The following is a 25,116-nucleotide window of genomic DNA, read 5'->3' on the forward strand; positions in this document are numbered from 1 at the left end:
GTCAGAGTAATTATCAAATCAACTTTAATTTCTAGTGCTGTCTGCCATCACTGTTATCAAAATTACCCACAGACTGTTTAGCAGACTAAAGTCATCAGCTGCATTCAGCCATGTTTCTCCATTGTACAATCAATGCAGATTAAATCCTTTTGATATTCGTATATTTGTTAACATGTTGCCCAACTTAGTATGAATCTTTTGGTACAATCTTCAGATAATGTGGGATATGTGCTTACAGCCCCTGGGCGGTATGTGTTTCAGGGGATGAAACAGCTCTGCTCATGTAGTGCTCCATTTGGTAAAACTTATTTAATGTTGGAGAACAAACTAGATCTCTGTAGATTTGCTGTACGTGTGTATGTTTACATGTGCTTTGTCTGATTTGAAATGCTTTTGCTGGAGTTTGGCTGTTAATTGCCTTAACCCAGCATTTTTACACAGTTCAGAAGGGTTGACCAGTTCCAAATTTTCTGCCTTTGAGAATGTTATTCAACCATGTTTCAAATATAAATTTCATGTGTGAGCTTTCAGCAAAAATATTATGTTCAGCATTGAGGCCAGAGAAATTTCTTAGATGATAGGAAGCAGGATTGGATTCACTCAGGTGTATAATGCACAAGTGTTTCAAGTGAACTGAATTTCAAACAGATGCAGTTTGTATATAGTCGCATGTGAAACCCTTGGTATGTTAAGAGTATTCAGTTCTGCATCATTTAGTTTTGCAACCTTCACAAGAAGTACAACGACAATGTATTCCTTGTAAGATACAATTCCATATTCCTTTTAAGTGTTAATATGTACTCTTCCCAATGGCCTGGATGTAGAGCACAAGATATAAAAGGTAACCCTTAGTACTGTGGTGTGTTTTTTTTATATAGGATCCCTACAGTGCAGAGGGAGGCCCTTCGGCCCATGGAGTCTGCACCGACTGCAATCCCACCCAGGCCCTATTCCCTTAACCCCACATATTTACCTAATCTGGTCTCCTGACATTTCGGGGCAATTTAACATGGCCAATCCACATAACCAGCACACCTTTGGACTGTGAGGGAAAACTGGAGTTCCCCGCGGGAAAACCATGCAGACACTGAGAGAATGTGCGAACTCCACACAGACAGTAACCCAAGCCAGGAATTGAACCTGGGTCCCTGGCGCTGAGAGGCAGCAGTGCTAACCACTGTGCCACCATGCCACGTTGTAATAATTTGGTGCAATTCAGAAGGTCTTCAATTTCTTCTTGTGGAGAAATTCTTTCTCAGAGAACAGTTAATTCAGTTTGAAGTGTTTTGTGTTTAATATTGGATGGAAAATGTTTAGTGATCCAGTAAGACAGTGAAAGTGTAAAGAGCGTGTTCAAAGTTTTTGTGCACTACTGGTGTGAATTTTAAAAAAAAGACGCTTTTAGAGCGAATCCATCTCAAGTGCTTACTTCAGTCTCGAGCTGAGATACAAACAACCATTTGGTGCTGATAACATTGCATTGCTGATCTTTTGTCATAATAGTTAACTGCTTTTAACTTGTGCAGGCTATTCTAGAAAGAGTCAACAATATGTGTTAGCTTCATTGCAAGACTTGGGTACCCAAGCATACCGATATGTCTGACCTGTTAATCCTAAAAGAGACACGGATAAGCAAAGGGTATTAGCAGATAAAGAACCTTTTTTCTGTTCATCCTCTGCTGGACAAAAATGGACTTGAGGAGTAACGACATCCTTAGGATGCCGTGAACAGTAATGTACTCTCAAGCTGCCATTAGTGAAATACAAATAAAAAGAACTTACAAAGATTAAGTTAGTCAAACAGCTAAAATTTATTGATGTGTTTGAGAAAATGTAATTCGGAATTATAACTTTGCTGAGGAGTGTGAGTGCTCACACTGCACATAGTAATACTTTAGCTCTGCTAAGTTAAATTTAACATAAGATAACTTATGTTACCTCTGTTCTTAGTAATCAAAAGCCAGTCAGAGTTTTAATTCAAGAGCGCAAAAATGTTTGGAGATGGTACATTTAATGTAATGGAGTGTAATCCAAGCGTTAACTCTGGTGTGAGTGAGCAGAAACGTGGGACATTGCTAGAAATAAGATTCTGCCTTTAAATTAGTAAAGAACATACTCGGCCAACTCACTTAAGGTATACTCCATAAGGAAATCTTGTACCTAATGGAAGAAAACTGATAAGCGATTACATGCAATGTAAATTATAGACAAATAAACATTTAGAAATGAAATTGCTTCATTGCTGCCCAATCTGCAGAAGATTAACTTTGAAAAGTAGCTATATAATCCTTGAAATTATGAATATTGCTGTACACTAAGACTGCATTACTGTAATTAAGTTATAATTTACTAAACTGTGCTGAGAAGGCTCTGATGTGCTAATGCTGGAACGGAGTTATTTAATAAGGTGCTAGATGTGCTGTTGTAATTCTGAAACCAGATTATTCCTGATTGTTCACAGTTGTATTATCCTTGATTACATGAAGTTATGAAAATAAATAGCTTTAATAATATATCAAATCATAATCTATTTTTTCCTAACGACTTTGTAGTAAACTAATGCTCTGCATTCTTGCGGCATGCTAACCTGGATCTTTTAAATTTGCCTCCATTTGAATAAGACAAGTTGATGTGGATTCGGCAGCACAGTAAAATCCTAAACACAAATGCCAGTCTGATTTTCCAACACACTGATAATTAGTTAAAACACATCTCTGCAGTGCCAGATTTGCAGATTTTAGAACGAAGGAAGAAAGACACTTGAAGCCACCATTTTTAATATTATTGACCGAATTATCTTTGAATGTCTCTTGGAATAATTTGCCCAGATAATAAAACTGATGTGAGACGCTGTAGTTGGAAGCATTGTAGCTTGTCTGAATGTGTTCACCAACGTTCAGTGTACTGGTTCAAACATGTCCCCTGGATCTCAATGAACTATACACTACCAAATCACCCATGTGAATTAAAGCAAGGTAAGACTTGTCTCAAACCCTAAATGTATGTTCTTCATAACCGTGATCAGGACTTCCAAGGTGTCACCAAATTTGCAGATTAACTTGTTTCTGAATGCTTAGAATCAAAATAAAGATTGATCTGTGTAAATGAATAACCTGAAGTTCATTAATACAACAATGAGATTGACTGAAGACTTTTTTTTTATATGTTGGGCACTGAGTCTAATATATACCTAATAATCATTGTGTACGTCAATGAAGTCATTGAGGGTCAAGGTGTCTAATGGCACCCTGAATTTTTGACACCTGACTTTTAATTTGTTTTAAAAACCCTTTGAATGAAAATACTGTTGTATGAACAAAGTGAATTCAGTTATTCAATTTTGGTTCAATGTTAAGTGTAGCTGATGAAGAACATGCTACCTTGTAGCTGTAGAACATTCATTGTCAAGCCAGAAAGCAGCACATTCAAAGCCAAGTCATGATTCATATGCTACCTTGTCTGCTTTTGATAAATTTATTGGTTCGCAGTCAAATCACTGGAACTATTGCATGACACGCCAATCCTTGTAAACGACAGTCTTAGAGAAGTTAAAAATATAGTTTTGTCTGCAACCTTGAATCGCAAGTTTGTATATTTCAAATTATAATATTGAAGTGCAAAGTTGATACAAAGCTTTTTAAATTGGTTAAAATATCAACAGTTCTGCATTAACGTGCAGAAGCATGTACAATTTGCTTTTTGCCAGCTCTGAGCAGTAAACTGGACAATGATGGAAATCTTGGTTAATGATCTACATGTTACAGCTGGAACTTACAATACGTGTGGTTACTTACTCTGTTTTTCCTCCACTACTGAATGTATCTGGAACATTGAGAATACCAACATTATGACTCTGGTTTTTGCTGTTCCTGACTAAATTTGTGCCTTATGTTGGCCCACGTTCAAAATGTTGCACTTGGTGCAGATCAGACATTTTTTTACTGATTAATTGACCTGTGCTCTCCACAGCTTATTCAAGACAGAGATGTTGCAGAGCTGACTGATTTTGTTATCAATACAAGAAAAGAACAATTAATGTCATTTAATAGAAATTTGTGTATGTAATAGCACGATCACTGTTTCAGCTCACTGCAGATACATGTCTAGCTTTGCCTTCTCATTTCTTCTCAGTTTATCGAATTGTTTTAGCAGTAGAGTTTTCTGTGTTTTTCGGACTGTCCAATGTTCACGCAGAACAAACGTTTTATTGCCACATATATTTTACATGTGCAATTATATATTTGACTAAGTGAGCTAAAATCCTGGTAATGTTTATAATTTCAGATTACTGGTAAAAGGCAACAGAAGGTAACACTATAATGAAACCAAAGAGGTGGGGCAGTAGAGGTCATTCAGAATCAGAGCAAGTCTGATTCAATCTCAGCCATCATTTTCTGAGTTTTCAGATTTCCAAGGATAGTTTTTCCCATGTGGCAATTTGGGCTGCCTTCTATAATTTATTAAAAGCTTTGCAAATAGTATCCCATTTTAAAGACAGATTTGCACTTGCATAGCATCTTTCATAATCTCTGAATGTCCAAAGTGCTTTATAACCAGTGAAGTACTTTTTAAGTATAATCACTGTTGTAATGCCTGATAAGTGTCAGACAATTTGTGCGCAGCAAGATGCAAGCAGATTAATGATGACCAGATAATCAAGATACTGGGGTGAACTTTAGAAATAGTATTATAAATCTTTTATGTTACTTCTGATAGTACTGAATTCCTTCAGTGCTACACCAAAGAGTCAGACTACATTTTGTGTATGTGTTTCTGGAATCTACATTCTTCTGATTTTTGAGTCGAATGTTGAAACTGAGCCACAACTAACATGGTATAAAGGAACTTTGGGGGTTCTGAAAAGTGTTGTGGGAGGAGCTGGGTGAACAGGTATTGCTCTTGTACCTTTCATGATTGGTATATTCTGATTTCTCTGAGCCTCTTATATCACTGGAGCCCAGTCCATTTCACCAGTCCTTCTCTCTTTATGTCTCCACTTCCATCCACCTCACCCATTCCGCATGCTGCAACAAATGTCCTCAATGTATTGGAGAAGTCCCCAGTTTCCCTTGTTATATGCCTATTGTGTTGGTATCCGTCTATCATTCAATCTTGCCCTTCATCCAACTACTTGATTGGCCAACCTGTTTTCTCATGCAGGTGCATTTGCTATCTCTCTCTCTCACTCAATCACTCCCCCTCCACCACACCACCACCACCACCACTTGCTGTCTGACATTTCTAGTTCCCATTCTAACAAAGAGTCCACAATGGAGTTGCAACTTATCTGATATCTCCATTGTTGCTGAGCGACCGCTGGGTACCCCACCTTTGACCTTTGTTTAAATTCCCAGCAGAGCAGTTCTTTCCTTTTTGTTTTAGCAGTACTTAATTTTCCAGTACTTTGTGCATTTGTAATATCTGTAGCAATTAATTAACATGGTCCAATTGCTTATAAATCCCCCAACTCACTCTGAGCAACCAACTCATAAAGGTCTGCCAGTACAGTAAAGAAATTAGGACCAAGTTGTAACTGGTTTTATGCCATCAGCATTTTATTTTAAAATTCTCTTTCAGTTTTTCCAACATAATTATGAAAATAAAAGCAAAATACTGCGGTTTCTGGAATGTGAAAAAAAAACACAAAAAATGCCGCAAAATCTCAGCAGGTCTGACAGCACCTGTAGGGAGAGGATAGAGCCAGCATTTCAACGGTCATCTAGACTCAAAACGATGGCTCTACCCTCTCCCCACAGATAGTTATTAAAATATTGGTCTAAATTTTGATAAAGCCCTACAGTCCCTGAATGTCCGCATGCTTCATCTTTCCTTCATACCAATACAAATGAAAGCCTTTTCCCAGCATCTGTAAGAACATGGTTATTTTGTTAGTCACTGAGTATATTCAAGGCTGAGATGGATTTCTGAATCTTGGGGAAAATGAAGGGAGGTGGGGACCAGGTGGGAAAGTGAAATTAAGGCCCAAGATCAGCCAAGATCTTAATGAAGGAGCAGGCTTGAGGGGCCATTGGGCCCACTTCTCCTTTATCTTACGTTCTTAGATTATGGCTGAACTCTTAATTGGAGTTGACATTTTAACATAGCTTCTCGGGCTGAGTGCTGAAACATGCCAGTAGACTCTCAGTCTTGCTGTCCACAAACAAGAATAGTAGTAAAGGAGAGAGTTATTGGGGAGCTAACACCAAAATTCTATCTTACTGAGTATCCTCCATATCCTGGAGTAAAACATAACTTGATCAGTTTTGGTAAATTGTATCTTGTAGTTCTTGTGAAGGGGGTGTTTTAAACTTCAGCTCTGATTATGGTGCCAATTTGTCTGCAACCGACAGCCCATGTGCTGGGAATGCAAAAGAATAATTGTTCCTAGTTATTGGCATGTTTGTTTTAATTGGAGTATGCTTTGTTATTTTTTGGGTTATTCCCTGGGGTTTCAGAGTCGGGTTTAATTAGGTTGATTGACAAGAGGAAGTCATGTGAATGGATGGAGGTAAGCTTACAGAGAGACAAGCAGACAGATGCTATTTAAATTTGGAAGGAGTAGTAGCTCTCTCTGTCCCAGAAGTTGAATTCTGGGAGCTTCCAGAAAATACGTATGTCTCTCCAGAGGTCACTGGGGTTCTGCTGTATGAAGATAGATCTTTCTCTGGAAGTCTCTCTCTCGAGCTCTGTCCAGAAGTGTTAAAAGGCTAGAAGACGAGCAACCCACATAAGCCTGTGTATTTTGCTGATTGATTCTGAAGAGGAGTTCACTTCTATGAGGAATATTGCTTAACTTGGAACCAATAGAGATAACTAGCAGATAAGAATTATACCTTGTATTTAAGTAGTTCAGTTGGTAAAAGTTATGCTAATTCTTTTTGTTATAGTTAAACTGTGTTGTTAAATAAAGTTTGTTTTCATGTGCGGGGGCTTGGATGGGGTGCTCTTTCAGAGAGTTGGTGCAGGCTCGATGGACTGAATGACCTTCTGCAGTGTAGTTTTTCAAAGATTCTTGTATTTTGGCATTCAGAAAGTCTTTGACCAAGTTCCCCTCCCCATAACAGACTGAGACATCAACTTGAAACAGTGGTTCAAGGTAAAACCTGGAAATGATAATTGACAGACATTTTTTATTCAGTATTTATTCAGGAAATTATAGCAGCAAAGATGGCTGAAAAGTATGAAATGAGACACCCTGCGTGTTTTCCAATGACATGAGTTGGATGAGACACAGTGCAATTTGATTTTGTTTGTTGACCTAGTGGCTTAATGTAGTCATTGGCATCATTTTACTTCATCTGTGGCTTTCTTCAAGCTTTGCTCAGTGCACATCTCAATGTTATCCACCAATCCAATTTTTCTTCTTCCTTTTCTGTATTTATCTTTAATTTCCACCCTTAATTTCTCCTTCAGTTGTTGACAGGTCCATGTTGTTGGGTCTTTGTTTTCAGTGTCCACATTTGGTTGTCTTTCTCTCTTTCTTGTACTTAGCAATCCTTTTCATTGTGTTCGGACAAAGTACTTAGTCCGGTGATGTATCTCTGAGGATATGGGAAGGGAATGTGTTTGCACCTGTTTTATACTGGGAACTGTTTCAGTTTGGCTTGTGTGGACTCTGGCACCTGTGAACTGGCTGCCTCACTTGGCACTGATTTTGTAGATCCAGTTTGTAGCTGCATCTAGTTGCTTAAATGCGAGGGGCTGCTGCATCCACTTTCATCTTTCAGAATCGGGATTAAAGCAGGACATGTGTGGAAGTGGCTTTAGATCACAGAATTGTTGCAACACAGGAGAATTGTCTATTGATCCAGTGCACTAGTTCTCCGAATGAGAAATTCTTCTAGTACCATTCTACCACCACTTCCCTATAATCCTGCATGCTGTTCTTTTTCAGACAGCAGCCCAATTCTCTTTTGAATGTCTTGACTGAATCTGCCTATACCACACTCTAGCATTGCATTCCAGACCTTAAAAAAATTCCCTCATCTCACCATTGCTCATTTTGCCAACTACTGCACGTTCTCCCTGTGTTTTCGTGGATTTACTGCAGGTGCTCTGGTTTCCTCCCACAGTCCAAAGATGTGCAGGTTAGGTTGATTGGCCATGAATATCTGCCCCTTAGTGTCAGGGGGATTAGCAGGGTAAATACATGGGGTAATGGTGATAAGGCCTGGGTGGGATTGTGGTTGGTGCAGACTTGATGGGCCGAAGGTCTCCTTCAGCACTGTAGGGATTCTGTGATACTTTAAATTTGAGTTCCCTCATCCCTGATCTTGTCATGTCTGGGCACAGTTTCTGACTAGCTACTCAGTCAGTGGTCAGTAAGTTTGACTTCAGTTCCAATGAGCATTTGGTTGATGTTCATTTACCTGATGCTTGAATAAATCTGCTTTTCCAATTACCTGACTTAGACTGTGTGGATGGAGCTATGACCCAACCACATGCAAAAGATGGTATCTCCCAACAGGGCAGCACTCTCTTAGAACTGCACTGAAGTGATGAGTTTGAGCTGATGGAAGCAGCCTTGCTGTGTATTGTAAAGCAGACTACTGTCAAGTTATATCTAACATGGTTGATGTCCAAAACCAGGTAAACCTAGTGCATGTTTTTAAGCTAGCTGGCATTCGTTGATTTTTGACAATCTCAAACTAATAATTTGTTTTCATTTTCCATATTTTAACATCAAAATTAATCATGCAAGGTTTTTTTAAACTTTCACCCATTTTGAGATGGCACGAGTGAACGGCGAGTTGAGTGAACCTTTATGCCACATCTTATTTTGCAAGCACAGCGTAAAGAGGGTGATATAGTGGTTTAAGACTGCAGAGCACAGTGGGTGAACAAAATCAAAGATATCAGGAATGAACTGAGAGGCAGTTGTACATTCTTCACACATTAATTTATTCTAGCACATATGAAGTAAGGACACATCCAACTGAATTAAGTGTCCTTTCGTTTGCGCAGGGATGACAGACCATTGTACCACTTTGAGGCCATTAGTAATTTTGCCCTGTCATTTCCCTCTAACCTTGTTGAAATCTAAAATGCAATTCAGTTTTTTTTAAAGGATGACACATATGCATGATTGCTTAAAACCTGTGGCAATCAGTCAGTGGGAAATTTCCATGCCCACGAGGCTTTTATTGTCTAATTCCCTCAATTAAGATGTTCCTTTCTCAAATTGTAATCACTGTGAATTTGTGATAGACACGCAAGTTATTCATAGGGGAATGCTGTAAGCATGAAGTGTGCCAGGAGAAAATTGGTGTCTAAATACTTTGTTAAATTTCTATGTGCAGTGCTGCAAAAATAGTGCTTCAGCAGATTGCTGCATCTGCAAGTGTTCCTTCTTGTAAGTTTTAACCTTCTTTGTATTTATACTGTTCAATCATGTGACTTACTGAAGAAGTAATTGTTTTATTGTGTACTTTGCCCTCTCTGATAGTTACTAGCCACACAGACCCATGGGAAAGAACAACCACTGAGGTTCAGTGTGGCAAATTCATCTGATGCCTTCAGTGTTCAGGCACATTGTTTTCACTGGTGAGATGTAAAAGGACTTTGTAAGCTGGGTCTCTTCCAATTTCAGTCGAGCGCTCTGGTACCCCACAGCAAACTGGCCTGCTGCCAACTCATCTGATTCAGCGTGTAGATAGCCACATACAGTAAACTGAAGTGTTTGTCTGCCACCTAAAGTTTTGAGCACCAGGTCAGCAACTGATGTGTGTGAGAACTCTTACCTATAGAAGAGCAGAAATATATTGAATTGAAAAAGGCTAACAAGATTTTCCTCGCTGACCATTTAAAAATGTGTTTTAAAAATATATACCTTTTGAATTAATTTTCTCCAACTGACAATGTATCTTTCTAAGGGATATACCGTTTGAATAAAATAAATGGGTAACAAAAACTTTCACCGCGCTGTTAACTTACACTATAGATATTGTTTAGTGCTGTATACATGTTGGTTTAACTGTTAAGATCATTTTTCTTGGCAGACTACTGACATACAGTAAGTGCATTGACATGTCTGCATAGTGATTAAATATATATGCAAGCATGTTGACTGCAATGGAATTATTTAATTAGTCAATCTTGTTGAGGTGGGGTATAGAAAGTGGAAGTAGGAGTAGGCTATTTGGCCCTTCGAGCCTGCTCCGCCATTCATTTTGATCATGGCTGATCATCAAACTCAATATCCTGATATCCCCTCCCCTCCCCTCCCCATATCCCTTGGTATCTTGCGATATGCCCAATTAGACATTTTTTTCACCTTTCAGCTCAGAAATATTTGTGTCATAAGTTGCTGGGCATGCTAGCTGGACGTACTATGTAGACATTGGGGCACCTGGGACCTTAGTGAGTGGTAGGACCAATAATGTAACTCCTTAATGAGAATTAAGGAGTGAGAAAGAAATAGAGTGACAATGAAGAAGGAGAACATCAAATCAGATATAATAAGAGAAATAGAGACAAAGAAATATTGGATTATCAGACAGAGTGAGAGAAAAGACAAAGTAAGATGAAAAGTAAGTTGCATGCTGAGATGATACTGACACTTTAGATTGGTCCCATTCTGGGCCAGAGTAGTTGTTTAATATTATGTTCACAATTATCACTTTGTTATTCAGGTTCTTGCACTCTTAATTACCTTTCGGTGGCGGATTTGTAAAGTAATTAATGTGCAAATCCAACAAGTTCTTTAAAATAATGGGTAGATTAAAACAATTACCATCATTCGGGAAATGGTATTGAAGAAATTGTGATAACTGAATGCTGATAAGTCCCTCAGTCCAGATGGGCTTCATCCTAAGGTCTTAAAGGAAGTGACTGCTGAAATATTAATGCACAGAAAAGGTCCGTCAGATTGGAACATAGCAAATCTGACTCCTCTGTCCAAGAAAGGAGAGGGCTAGAAAGCAGGAATAGAAACAGTAGAATATTTATCTTGGCACCTGTAGTTGTGAAAATGCTAGAATCTATTCTTAAGGAGGCTGTACCAGGGCAATTAAAAAAAACCTCAGTGCCATCAGGCAGAGTCAACATGGTTTTTTTGAAGGGATATCATGTTTGTTTAATTTATTGGGTTTTTTTTGAAGAAACTGCAAGCAACATAGATGCAGGGGAGCCTGGTGGATGTGTTGTACTTAAATTTCTGGAAGACACTTAAAAGCGCCACATCAAAGGTCAGTACACAAAATAAGAGGTCATGCAACACTCAATTCACTACTCCCTATGAGTGAAGGTCTGTTCCATATACCTTTTTAAATACATTTACTTTGAACTCAGTTCTCCATTCCAGCCTGTATGACTGTATATGCATATGTTTAACCATTTTCGTACCTTTAGTAATAGGCTGCACAGTGGTTAGCACTGCTGCCTCACAATGCCAAGGGCCCAGGTTCAATTCTGACCTCATGTCTGTGTGAGTTTCCTCTGGGTGCTCTGGTTTCCTCCCACACTCCAAAGAGATTGACTGTGCTAAATTGCCCCCTAGTGTCCAAAGATGTGTAGGGGATTAACCATGGTAAATATGTGGGGTAACACAGATAGGACCTGGGAGGGACACTCTGTTGGAAAGTCAGTGCACACTTAATGAGCCGAATGGCCTCCTGCACTGTTGGGATTCTATGATCCTGTGGCATAGCGGGCCGCATATTATCATGGATAGAGGATTGGTTAGTTAGCAGGAAACAGAGTAGGCATAAACGAGTAGGCAAAATGTGGTGGAGCTAGCTCAAGGGGCCAAGTGGCCTACTCCTGCTACTGATCTGTATGTTTTAAGGGCAAGTTGCCATTTGTGCAAAGCAAGCAATGGAATTCTGTGAATTGACTATGTGCTGGAGATTCTCAATTCGCATTGTATCTCATGATCCCTTAAACTTGCTGTCCGATTTGCAAATAAATCAGGGTGTACATTGTTAACGCCAATCTTGTAACAGCAAAATTGGCTTGTAAGTAAAACTTATGTCATGTTATTTAATGCATGCATTTTATTATGCGGCGATGTACAGAAGTTAAAGTGGGCCACGTTAAGCATGTTGTGTGTTTCATCTGGTTACTATGATACTGCTGTTCCAGTGCAAACTGGCAGGTTCCAGGACGCATGTTACCATGTAGCTGCCAACACTATGCATAAGGAAGTTGCTGTCCTTTAGTAGGCAAGCCTACTATCTAAAAGAACAAGGAAGACTCAACTGACACTTTTGGTATTAATTACTGAATATCTGTGCCCTCTGTCACAAAGATGAATTGTTCATGCAGGGAAATAAGCACTTTAAGCTCTGGTCAGGCAACATTTTATTAAAACAACTTCAAAAATGTAGTATCTCGAGAACTGCTCAAAATCATGAGGAGTAGGGAGAAACTTGCCATTGTCAAAAAGGTCACAAACCAGAGTTCACCTATTGAAAGGGGTTGACATAAGAGTCAATGGGAATATAATGAAAATCTTTTTTACCCAGAAAATGGTCAGCATCTGGGATACATTGCCTGAGTGTGTGGTGGTGGCAGGTTCAAACATGGCTTTCAAAAGGGATTTGGATAATTATCTAAAGAGAAAAAAATTGCAGGGCTTGGGGAAAAGGCAAGAAAGTGGGATTAGCTGGCAAGGAAAGGTGAGGCCAAATGGCCTCCTGTGATATAAGTATTTGATTATTCTATGATTTATGATCGTTATATGTCCTGGGAGAGACACAGTCCCTTGCTTATTAATTTCACTTGGTAAACAAGAACCTTGGTAAAGGTCAGTAACTTGGCAATATAATAGGTCTGATCCATCCCAGAGGTGAGGCTAATACATTGGTTACTGAAGCCTTACATTTGTTTGAGCACATTTCTGCTGAAACCATGTAGGTTTTTTAAACCTGTGTTGGTGAAGTAATATTGCAAGTTATTCGTCACAGTGACACCATAAGGACAGAAATCATTATCTCAGATCTACTTGCTGGAAATGCACACTGTGCTTTTGAAGATGGATGCTGTTTGAAGTATTGAGAAATAATGTGCATGCTTTCTTACATATCCAGTGAAGGAAAATCTGTTCAGATACGGCCATACACTTCCTCCGTTTCTTACAGGTGGTGTATTAATATGGTAAAGCGTTTGCATTTTACCTTGGACATTTTTCCAGTGCATTCAAAGTTGCAGTGACAGCACTGCATATTGCACAAGATGTTATTTAAGCTATTGTAATTGCATATTACAGAAGAAGTTATATTGCTGAAGGTTTGTGTCTTCCACTTTTCAGGACAAACAAAATAATGTCCCAAGGAATGCAAGATGAAAAGCTCCAGCAATAAGTCTCTCTTTTCAGCAATATTCTATGCTATGTTAGCTTTAATGTGTTACCTTCCCTTTTTGAGGCAAAGACTAGCGTATCTTATAAACTGTGGTTTAGGAGTGCGGACAATGCACCACTGTGCCCTGTTCACAGCTTCTGGAACATGTATGTTGCACATTGCCACAATAAGACTGTTAGGAATGAGGTAAGGAGAAATTTCTTCAATCGGAGAGTGGTGAATCAGTGGAATTCACCCACCACAAAGTAACTGAGGCCAAATCATTGTGTAATTTGAAGAAGAAATTAAATGTAGCTCTTGGGGCTAAAGGGGTATGGGGGGAAGGTGGAATCAAGATGTTGATTTTGATGATGAGAATGAATGGCAGAACAGGCTCAAATGGCCTGCCCTTGCTTCTGTTTTCAAAAAGTATTTGGTTAGTTATTCCACAATGCTCTCTCCAAGCTAATCTACAAGTCAATGATTTAATGAACACAATCTCACACTTGTAGAAGCAGATTGCCCGAATAATGTGATTGACTGGACTTGTAATGGAGCCACAGTATTGAGCAAATGATCACTACTCTGGGTTGGCGTAGTATTTTGAATGCATAGCACAGTGGTTTGACAACTGTTTTCAGTTATACAGTTGTGTTTTTTCTATCACCTATTTTCTATTTTATATGAGAAGGAAAATAGAGCAGGGATTAAACCATATTGCTTTGTTAGCCATCATTTATTGAAGACCTGTTTTGGTGCATTCTGCCCTGGTTCTTGCAGCTACTGTCTTTATTTCATATTTACAAATAAGAACCATGATATGAAACAATGTTAAAGATTCTTATTCCTCCTGATTTTTTTTTCCAGAATACAAATTGGAAGAGCGAAAGAGAGCTTTTTTTCTCCAGATAGGGAAAGTAGACATTCATTAAAATGACACACCTATTTTTTTAAAAAAAAAATCATTTGCTCTTTCATCAAGATGCACAAAAATTGTTATGCGTGGCGTATTGAGTTAATGAGTGAACTTTACATGGATGACGTGATAGATTGCTTCTGCTGAGTGACCACAGTTCTTCTGTTTCTCCTTAATTCTCATGTTTAGTGAGTTCAGGAATGCCCAATGATTAGTAAGTTTATGGAGGTCCAATGTTCAGTAAATTCAGGCATGCCCAACGTTTAGAGAATTCAGGGATGCCACCATAGCTGCAGGGCTGTTCTTTGGAAAGGGTAGACAAGGCTTCAGATATTTGGTATCCAAACTTGCATTGGGAATTTTGTTCGCATATAGACTGGCAGTCGATCAGGTACAGGAAGCAAAGCTGCTTCTGGTTCTGTCCCAAGCGGTGTGTGATTTTCTCAGGTTGGCTGATCTTGTGCCCTGCACTTCAAAGAGATGCACTCAAAAGACTATGGCTAGGAAGTAACTTTGGAATTTGCCCGTGTTAGAAGGGAATCACTAATATGAAGGCAAGGTTCAGTTCAATTCTTGATGAGCTTCTGGATTCTATTTTTTGTCCCTTGAGATAGATCATTGGGCACAAGTAAATGATATAGTGGATTGTGTCCCCTCACTGGACTCTTGCCATTCAGCATCCTGTAAACATTATGTAGCACTTAGATTTTTCATGGAGATGATCATGTACAGTTAGCAGTGTTAGCTGTGACGCATCGTCTACTGATGCCATATGATGTTTCCAACCATGCAGACAGGTGGGAATATGATCATTTTAATAAATTTAATTTGCCATTTCAATTTATAATAGATTGAAATGGTGTATGTTGCTTTCCAAATGGGATTCCCACTGTCATTGGATTGACTTCACTCTTCCCTCAGCTATTTTTGGTGCATTTATTTATGCAGCGTGTGGAAGTAAATATTCCATACTCTGATTAAATTAATCGCTCGCCTTGACGGCGATGTCCATGTACCATGAATGAATAAACAAAAAAAATCTTGGTTGATTTAACCATGTGTACACATCTGCCTCCTTCAGAGTTTGTGGACGGGTATATGAAGTTTGTAGAATATAGCTAACCTGATGCCACCCTGCTGACACAACTTGAGGATGTTGTGAAATAGAATGCAAAGGTCATGTTTGAGTGAAAGCACCTTGCCATTGGATATTCACTTTATAACTTTGCTATGATCTGAACTGGAAGCTATGCTATATGTTATGCTAATGTTGCTTTAGTCTTGGCTGTTATAAGTTTGGAAGGTACTCAAAAGCTCAACATATCTTTAAATTTTTTTCTAGAAAATCTCTTCATCTTGCTTTTGAAACCTGCTAGCAAGAAGAAAAGGACAACTATCATTTCAGTAGCCGGTTGAAGTTGAATCTTTATTGGTTTATGATTTCTACTGCTGCAATATACGCAGGTGGTGCCCATAAAACTGCTGCATCCCTGCTTATTAAAGTACATATGGAACTGGACTTCACTTCATAGCTTGAATTTTGCGCATTGTGCTGCTTGTAGCCTCTCCTGCCAGGAGATCTGCTGTCGGTTTATCACGCTCGTCTATCTTGCATCTTCCTCACTCATCCGTTGTCACTCGTCTGTAACTGAGCTGTGACGCCGTCATCAGCTGACCCCTCTTTCTGCTGCACTCTCTACCCTCTAGAAGAGATCTCCTGGTTTTGTAGCCCTGATCAAATGACTGAAATTACTGACATTTTCATTTCTGAATATCACTTTTTAGTTATCCTTGCTCCTCTTCATGTATCTTATTGTCTGGAGATGGCGTTTTAAGCATACGTCTTAGCATCCATTTAAAGGCTTCTATTTTCTTCCACAGGTCTCTACTTGTTGCTCAGCTTTCTGAGGCAGACAGGAAGGTTGAGATAATGTAGCATCTTATGAATTGTTTTCCTTTTCATAAGCCTGAGTTTTATTGTTAACACTTTTGTTCAACATTCTAAGCATGTGCAAAGATATAAATAACTTATCAGAGAGAGGTGGCTATGCTGTTAAACACTGTTTACAGCATTGCACTCCTGCCTCCTGCAATTATCTTCCTGGCAGCTTTAAAATATCTTTTACCCTGAGTAGTCAGTTGATAGGTGTGGTGTATAAAGAGTGCCTTATTTTGCTCACTTTAGGGTGTTAATGTGTGCAGCTGCTAATGATAATCATATTCTGAATCCCAAGATGCTGGCTTTGAGCCCCAATCCAGAGTCTTAACATGCAACGTAGACTCACTTTGGTGCAGTTCTGTAAGAGTGCAGCATTGTTGAATGAGATCACACACTCAGGGCATTTCTTCCCTTCGCATGGCATCATCAGGGCGTTTAGCTCTGATGCTTCACAGTGCCAGGTTCAATCGCTCGATGGGCCCAAAAGGCCTCCTCCTACATTGTAGGGATTTTATGATTGTTCGAAGAGCAGGGAAGCTCTTTCTATGTTCTGGCCAATATTTATTCCTGAAATTACATCATTAAAACAGATTATCTAATCATTTGATATTGTTTGTGAGATGCTGGTTAGCTTCCACATTGCCTTATGTTACAACAGCATTTGCACATCAAAAGTATTTATTGTGGAAGAAGCATTTTGAGTCTAACGTTGTTTTCTTCTTTTCCAGGATCTACCTACAGTGTGCTGTCAACAATGCCTTCCGACTCAGAAAGCAGCAGCTCCCTCAGCAGTATTGGTAAGTTCTCACACTGTGAAAATCCAGGTTCTGCTCATTTACTCAGTCACTCTGTCTTTGACAAATGCAGACCAAATACAGCTATATGAAAGGAAGGGTGAGAAAGACCCATCCATCAGACGGCGCAGCCCTGTCCACTGTAATCCTACTCCTACTGAGGCACCTCCTCAGAAAAACAAAAACAAACTTGGCCAGTCCAGGGCAAGCTGTGAGAAATTCCTCCCCAACTCCAAGAGGGCTCCAGGAAACCACAGTTCTTCATGACGCATCACACTTTAAACTACCCAATCACACAAAGCCTCTACAACAGATAAATGTGCTCTTCTCTCCAGAACTTGTGAAGCTCCCTTGTAAAGGACTGTTGTCGACCCCACTGCGTGGTTGTGAAAGTTTGTTTTAGAAGGCAATAACTATGCAAAAATAAGTAGTTCCTGTCATCAAACATAACTCCATGTTTTTCGATTAAGGTCTGTGTAATCTTTGCTTGGTATTTATTATCCATCTCTGTTTAGAAGCACTTGAAGATTCTGGAGATGGTGAAAGTTTATTGATTAGTGTCACAAGTAGGCTTACACTCACACTTCAGTGAAGTTACTGTGAAAATCCCTTGGTTGCCACACTCCGGCACATGTTCATATACACCGAGGGAGAATTTAGCATGGCCAATTCATCTGATCTGCACACCTTTGGACTGTGGAAGGAAACTGGGGCACCCTGAGGAAGCCCACTCAGACACAGGGAGAATGTGCAAACTCCACACAGTCAGTGACCCAAGCCGGTAATCAAACCCAGGCACTATGAGGCTGCAGTGCTAACCACTGTGCCATTGGAAGTGTGTAGAACAGATTTACTAGAATGGTTCTTGGGATAAGGGATTGCTGTTTGGATAGATTGGGGAAATTGGAATTACATTCCTTAGGACAGTGAAGACTAGGAACTGATACGATAGTGGTATTTACAATCAAGGAAAGTTCAAATGGAATAAATAAGGCGAAACCTTTTCCAGTGGCTAAAGGATTAATAATCAAAAGACAGATTTTGGGATGGTGATTGGCAAAAGAACCAAAGGCAACATGAGGCAAAACTTCTTTTAACACAGTGAGATGTTTGGATTTTGAATGCTGTGTTTGGTGGATACAGATTTAATAATGGGACTTGCAAGAGGATTACGCACATACCTGAAGGAGAAAAGAAAAGCAGGGATATGGCGAAAGAGTATGGGAGTCAAATGGACTGGTTTGCTTTTTAATCCAGACTTAATGGGCCAAACAGCCCCCTTTGTGCTGTACAATTGTATGAGCTCCCTTCAGTCACTTGAGAAGCCTCAATCACCTCTTATAAAGCCACCTTCATCAGTTTTATAAATGGGGATACCAAGTACAAAATGCTAAATCCAGACAAATTATTGGTTGGGCTGCAGTTAGAAGTCTGTGTCCAGCTTTGGGTGCTCTACTTTGCAAAATATATTGAGGCCAATGGACATGGTGCAGATGAAATTTACTGTCATGACCTTGGGGTTAGATTGCTTTATTTATGAGGAGGGCCGAGATAAACTGCAATACTTTTCATTAGAACAAAAACAATTAAGACATGTAACAATAGAGCAAAGTATATTGAACTTTGAGTAGGTAAATTGGAAAATAAACCTATCTGCTAATCAGTGTGTTTGTAATTAAAAGTCAATTGATTTTTCATCAGTACCAAAACTGAGGGGAGATAAAGGGAGATTTTGTTTACCCAAATGATTGTTAAGACATGAAATTTTCCAATAGAGCAGAATCCATATCAATAATTTTTTTAATTGAAGTAGTTAAATATTTGGAAGTGTGTGTGGTGGGGAATGCTCTGGGATTTGAACCAAGTGGAGCACTGTACAAAATATAAAATTCTGTGATTTTTACCACCTTACTTTATGAAAGATAGATCTGCCACAGTTAATTTGTCACGGAATTTTTTGTTACAAATTTTCCATTGAAAAACTAACGTGCAGAATATTTTAAAATCATTTTAAGATGAGTATTTCTTTTCTCCATTATTCTCAAATCCAGTGCCCTGTAACATTGCAATTTAACTAATAAATGCGAATGATTTTCAAAAACCTGCCATGCGTAGAACATCTGTGTTGAACTCTCACTATTGAATTTGGAGAACTGTAACACCGGTTGGGTTTGTGCCTTTTTTAAAATAAAGACCAAAGTTGTTACCCGTGAATTTGTAACAGCAAAATACTACTTAAGGTAACGATCAAAGTAAATTGACAAAGGTTATTTTGTTTTAAGCAAGCACCTACCATTGAAAGTTGAGACAATGTGCAAACCAGCTGATTGAAATGCAATTGGGAAAAAAGCAAGTTGCACTGTATTATTGTCACATGTATTAGTACACAGTGAAAAGTACTTTTTCTTGCGTGCTATACAGACAAAGCATACTGTACATGGAGAAGGAAAGAACATAGTATTGCAATCATAGCTCTGGTGTAGAGAAAGATCAACTTAATATGAGGTAAACACGTTCAAAAGTCTGATAGCAGCAGGGAAGAAAGAAGCTATTCCTGAGTTGGTTGGTATGTGACGTGAATATAATGTATGTATCATTCTGTGTACGATATTAAGGATTTTTTGGATTAAAGACCCTTGAACAACATGATGATGATTTGGTATAATTATTAATTATTCTCATTAAGGAGGGAGGCTTGATTATAAATATTTCATTTTTGTCTTTGGAGTTTTGTGCAATATAATTTTTTTCTCCTGAAGTTAAACTGATTTCTGTAAAGTCTACAAGGGGTGGGTATGGGAGAGGACAATTATATTGTGGTTATCTTAATTGTTCTTTTTAAAAGATCTGACAAAAGGCTTTTTCTTTTATTCCAAAGTTAACAAAAGCTTTGGTTTAAGAAATGTTGGTGTTAATATCTTATTTCTACAACTGCAAATGCAAATATTGTGTGATGGAAGTAACTTAAGTGAAATGAAAAGGATGGCTTTTCTTTGAACTTAAACAGAAGAATAGTAGTATTTATGCAGCACCATATCATGTCTCAAACTCTTCACATCAATTTGGGATTCTAGAATGGTAACGTTGGGAACTGTAGTATCCGTTCTGTACCGATAACTTCCTGTAAATAGCAGTAAGATGAATTTATCTGCTGGCTGAAGGAAGAATGTTAGCCAAGATGATTAAGGACTGAGCACAAAATATTCAACATAATAGTTCCTCCTTTCACTTGATAACATACTAGATATATTATTCAACACAGAAGTTTTTAATTTTAAAATTTCTTTTGAGATTTGGCTTAATAGTCATGTTCTGCAACAAAGAACAAAAAAAATTACAGCACAGGAAAAGGCCCTTCGGCCCTCCAAGCCTGCACCAATCATGTTGTCCGACTGAACTAAAACCCCCTGCTCTTCCAGCGACCATATCCCTCTATGCCCATGCTATTCATGTATTCGTCAAGGTGCCGCTTAAATGTCACTATCGTATCTGTTTCCCATATCTATCCCAGTAGCGAGTTCCAGGCACCCACCACCCTCTAGTTAAGAAAGCCCACCAATGCCTCTACTTTCTTTGAAGATTAAGGAAATTTGGCATATCAACTACGACCCTCACCAACTTTTACAGATGCACCATAAAAAGCATTCTTTCTGGTTGTATCACAGCTTGGCTCCTGCTGTGCCCAAACCACAAGGAACTACAAAAGGTCATGAATGTAGCCCAATCCATTGATTCAGTCTATACTTCCCGCTGCCTCGGCAAAGCAACCAGCATAATTAAGGACCCCACGCACCCTGGATATTCTCTCTTCCACCTTCTTCTGTCAGGAAAAAGTTACAAAAGTCTGAGGTCACATACCAATCGACTCAAGAACAGCTTCTTCCCTGCTGCTATCAGACATTTGAATGGACTTACCTTGCATTAAGTTGATCTTTTTCTCTTCTCTGGCTATGACTATAAGACTACATTCTGCACTCTCTCGTTTCCTTATCTATGAGCGGTATGTTTTATCTGTATTGTGCACAAGAAACAATACTTTTCACTGTGTTAATACATGTGACAATAATAAATCAAATCAAACTCGCCAAATCAAACATCTCCTTTAAACCTTGTATTTATCACATGCTTGTGAACCAGTAGACTAAATCAAGATATCTGCCCTTGAAATATGGCAGGATTTTTCATAATTCTCTACGCAGTTACCCTTGTGAGTAATTGAACCCAGGCTTCGTCTACACATCCCTGATCTTTTCTCATCTGGAACAGATAATGTTGAGCCACCTGGAGACCACTGCCAGGAACTGCTGCTAACGTTGGGAATGCCTCGCAATCAGGGTTGAGGGCTGGGGGAGGGAATGTCTGGGACAGGAGAGGTTTAAACCTTTATTGTTGCATGCAGAGGGCTGCTCTGTCAAATCAAAAGGTTAAAAAACACTTGCCTTATTGAGCTTCTGGCCCTGATTTCACTTTTCGTTAGGTGGTCTTGGCAGGAAAATGATAATTCTCTGTTTAAGCTTTAAGAAAAATAGTCTGATTCTGATGATGTTGGTTCCGGATTAGGAGAGCAGGTTAAAATTTGTAGCCAACTGGAACAGTGCAAGACCTGGTAGGTGAGTCCCATGGGTGATGGTCTAATTTCTATCATGATAGGGTTAAAACTGCTACTCGTTTCAGCAAATGATTTGCATTTATTTTCAATTAATTTTGATTCTGGGAATAGTAAACAAAAGTCTGTCGCCACGGTTTTCCCTACGTAGGTACAGGCACATCAGGGAAAGCTGCTTCTCCTCCACCAATGCTCATGGATACCAGGCAGATGAGTGAGAAGTTAGAAGCCATCGTTTTCCAACTTCGACAGGTCACTCGAGAACGGGATGAATTACGCAAACAGCTAGCACTTTCTTCTCCTGGGTCCACATTCGATGATTGCAGGTATGATTTTTGGACTTGTACTTAAGTGTTCTCGATGAAGGCGATTCAAAGCTCTAAAACTTTGATAAAGCTGTATAATCTATGTGTTTTTAAGTGATCGTGTACTTTGTAGTAAGTAGAAGACATTCCTTTCAAATGTCCTTTCCTTACTATATTAGACTTGGTAAAGAGAATTACAAGTTCTACATTGTTAATGATTACACTTGTAGCCATGTTTAAAGTTTTTTTTAGGTTTATTAATGTCACAAGTAGGCTTACATTAACACAGCAATGAAGTTACTGTGAAAATCCTCTGGCCGCCACCCTCCAGTGCCTGTTTGGGTACACTGAGGGAGAATTTAGCATGGCCAATGCACCTAACCAGCACATCTTTCGAACCGTGGGAGGAAACCGGAGCACCCGGAGGAAACCCACACAGACATGGGGAGAACATGCAGACTCTGCACAGACAGTGACCCAACTAGGGAATTGAACCCAGACCCCTGGCACGATGAGGCAGCAGTGCCAACCACTGTGATACCTATTGATCAGATTATATTCAAGTGTTAAGAGAAGGACCAAGAAATTCCAGAAAAGCACCAAAAACATTCATCTTGCCCATTTTCACTGCCCCTGACTGTTCCATTTTGCATGGCTTTTTTATTCCCAATTTTTTGATCACAGCCAAAGCCATGTCTGACCATGTCCCTTAGCTACTCCTTTCCACCATCTCTGCCTCAGTCATTCACAGAATGCTTTCATATATACCTCAACTTTCCTTAGCTTCAACTTTATACATATGTTCAAAAATGATTTGCTTAAAATAAGCATCAGCTTTCGTTACTACTTAGTTACTGCTTATTGATTATCTGCTAAAATTGTGTGTAATATGAATGAAAACGCCGCATTTAATCATCAATGAAAGATCTGTAACAGGAGAATTGTTGATAAGGTTAGCTCGCATTCGCTGTTGGCATACTGAAGAATGCAAGCCCAGTCAGTAATGAACACTTTCAATCAGACTCATTGTGGTGAAGGGTAAAGAGCACCAGATTGTGTTTAGGCGGGTCCCGAGTGCTAGGTTAGATCTGGTACATCTAATTGTACCAGTCAACCTTCTCAGCTATCATTCAGATGAAATCACAGCAACACTCGCAGTTACTAAGCAAAAACCAGAAGCTGCAGAGAGGTGTGCTTTTATCTCATGACAGAATTTCAAATCTTGGTGAAAGTTTTAAAGTTTTTGTTTATTATTAGTCACAAGTAAGGCTTACATTAACACTGCAATGAAGTTATTGTGAAAATCCCCGATTTGCCACACTCTGGCGCCTGTTCAGGTACACCGAGGGAGAACTTAATTTGGCCAATTCACCTAACCTGCCCATCTTTGGACTGTGGAGGAAACTGGAGCATCTGGAGGAAACCCATGCAGACATGGGGAGAATGTGCAAACTCTATGCAGACAGTGACCCAAGCCGGAAATCGAACCCGAGTCCCTGGCACTGTGAGGTAACAGTGCAAACCACAGTGCCACTATCTTGGTGAAAAGAACTGCTGAAATAAATGGTGGTAAACCTTTGTTAAGTAAATACTCACATGAAGTGCAATTGCCACGTGGTGTGTCAGGTATTTTATTGTGCATGTCCAAAATGGTGTCATAGAAACATAGGACTGAGGAGCATGCATAGGTTGTTTGGCCCTTCGACACTGCTCTACCATCCAGTAAGATCATGGCTGATCTAATTGTGATCTTAACTCCACTTTCCTGTCTACCCCTAGAATCCTTGACTCCCTTGTCTATCAAAAATCCAACTCAAAGAACAAAGAAAATTATAGGACAGTAACAGGCCCTGAGGCCCTCCAAGCCTGCACCGACCATGCTGCCCGACTGAACTAAAACCCCCTACTCTTCCGGAAACCATATTCCTCCATTTCCATCCTATTTGTGTATTTGTCCAGACAGCCCTTAAAAGTCACTATTGTATCTGCTTCCACTTCTTCCCCAGGCAGTGAGTTCTTGGCACCCACCACCCTCTGTGTAATGGGGTTCAGGAGGTGGTTGTCAATGGGAACTTTGAGTATTAACATCGATTAATTTTTCTTAGGGAAAGGCATACAGGAGTGTGGAGCTATGGTGGGAAAGTGCAGATCAGCCGTGATCTAATTATTCAACATTTTGTTCATAATGTTCCTCAGTCTTGTTTGGAGTGACTCCTTGATTCTGCTGCTGCTAATGTCTTGTTTCTTTGTCTCAACAGACCCAGCCCAAAGCCGAGCCATGACTATGAGAGACTGAAGATGCAGTGCATGAAAGCCATGTCAGACCTGCAGTCTCTGCAAAACCAACACACAAAAACGCTGAAGAAATGTGAGGAGGCTGTCAAAGAAGCAGATTTTTATCAGTGAGTGCCAAAGCAACTTGCATCTATATAGTGTGCTATTAAGGTATTAAAATGTCCCAATGAACTTCACAGAGAGCATTACAAAATGAAGTGTGACACTGAACGACAAAATGAAAGTTTAAGGCAAGTGACCAAAAGTAATTTAAAGGAGGTCAAAAACATGGAGAGATGGAGCAATAAAGGGACCGGATTCCAGACCTTAGGGATCCGGAAGGCACTGCCAACAATGGTGATATGATTGAAATCAGGAATTCAAAAGTCCTGAATAGAGGAACACACAGGGCTGTAGGACTGAAGGAGATTAAAAGCTATGGAGCAGTGAGATTGTGGAAGGATTTGACAATAAGAATAAGAGTTTTATTATCAAGGTGTTTATTTGACCGGGCCAGTGTAGCTCAGCGGATACAGGGGTGATGGGGTAGCGGGATGTGCTGTGAATTAAGAGATGGGCAGAATTTTATGTGACCTGAAGTTAGAGGGTGAAGTACAGCCAAAAGTATGTTAGAATAGTCAAATCTGGAGGCAAAAAAAGTACGGGTGAGAGTTTCAGCGACAGGTGAGCTGAGAGGGGTGGAATTAGGTGGTGATGTGGAGATGGAAATAAGTGGTCGTAGTGCGAACATGGTCAAAGCAACATGGCCCTGAGACTGCAAAGAGATTGGTGATGATGACAGCATCCACATTTGCTGAGATTTTCCACAATAACAAGACCTTACTTCAACCTCCTGCTAATATCTCAATCAAGCAAGCTTGTACTTCCAATTTAAAATTATTGCAGCAATTTGTATGCTTTGCCTTTTCATTAGAACCAGGGCAGGAGAGAAAAATGATTGGAACGGGCAAAGTGTTTGAGGTGAAGATTAAATATAAAGTC

General features: G+C 39.4%; 1 protein-coding gene across 10 annotated transcripts in view; it reads left to right on the forward strand.

Moving 5' to 3' along the window:
* dlg5a (discs, large homolog 5a (Drosophila)) overlaps positions 1-25,116 on the forward strand; it is a 183,879-nt gene that overhangs the window by 58,340 nt on the left and 100,423 nt on the right. For all 10 annotated transcript variants that reach the window (XM_080215948.1, XM_080215955.1, XM_080215951.1 and 7 more), the window contains exons 4-6: positions 16,864-16,932; positions 21,687-21,861; positions 24,099-24,242. In XM_080215948.1, the coding sequence (XP_080072074.1) occupies positions 16,864-16,932; positions 21,687-21,861; positions 24,099-24,242 (388 nt within the window). The remainder of the gene's footprint in view (positions 1-16,863; positions 16,933-21,686; positions 21,862-24,098; positions 24,243-25,116) is intronic.

The sequence above is a fragment of the Carcharhinus amblyrhynchos genome, chromosome 31, assembly GCF_965287045.1.
Source record: "Carcharhinus amblyrhynchos chromosome 31, sCarAmb.v2.hapA, whole genome shotgun sequence".
Taxonomy (NCBI): domain Eukaryota; kingdom Metazoa; phylum Chordata; class Chondrichthyes; order Carcharhiniformes; family Carcharhinidae; genus Carcharhinus; species Carcharhinus amblyrhynchos.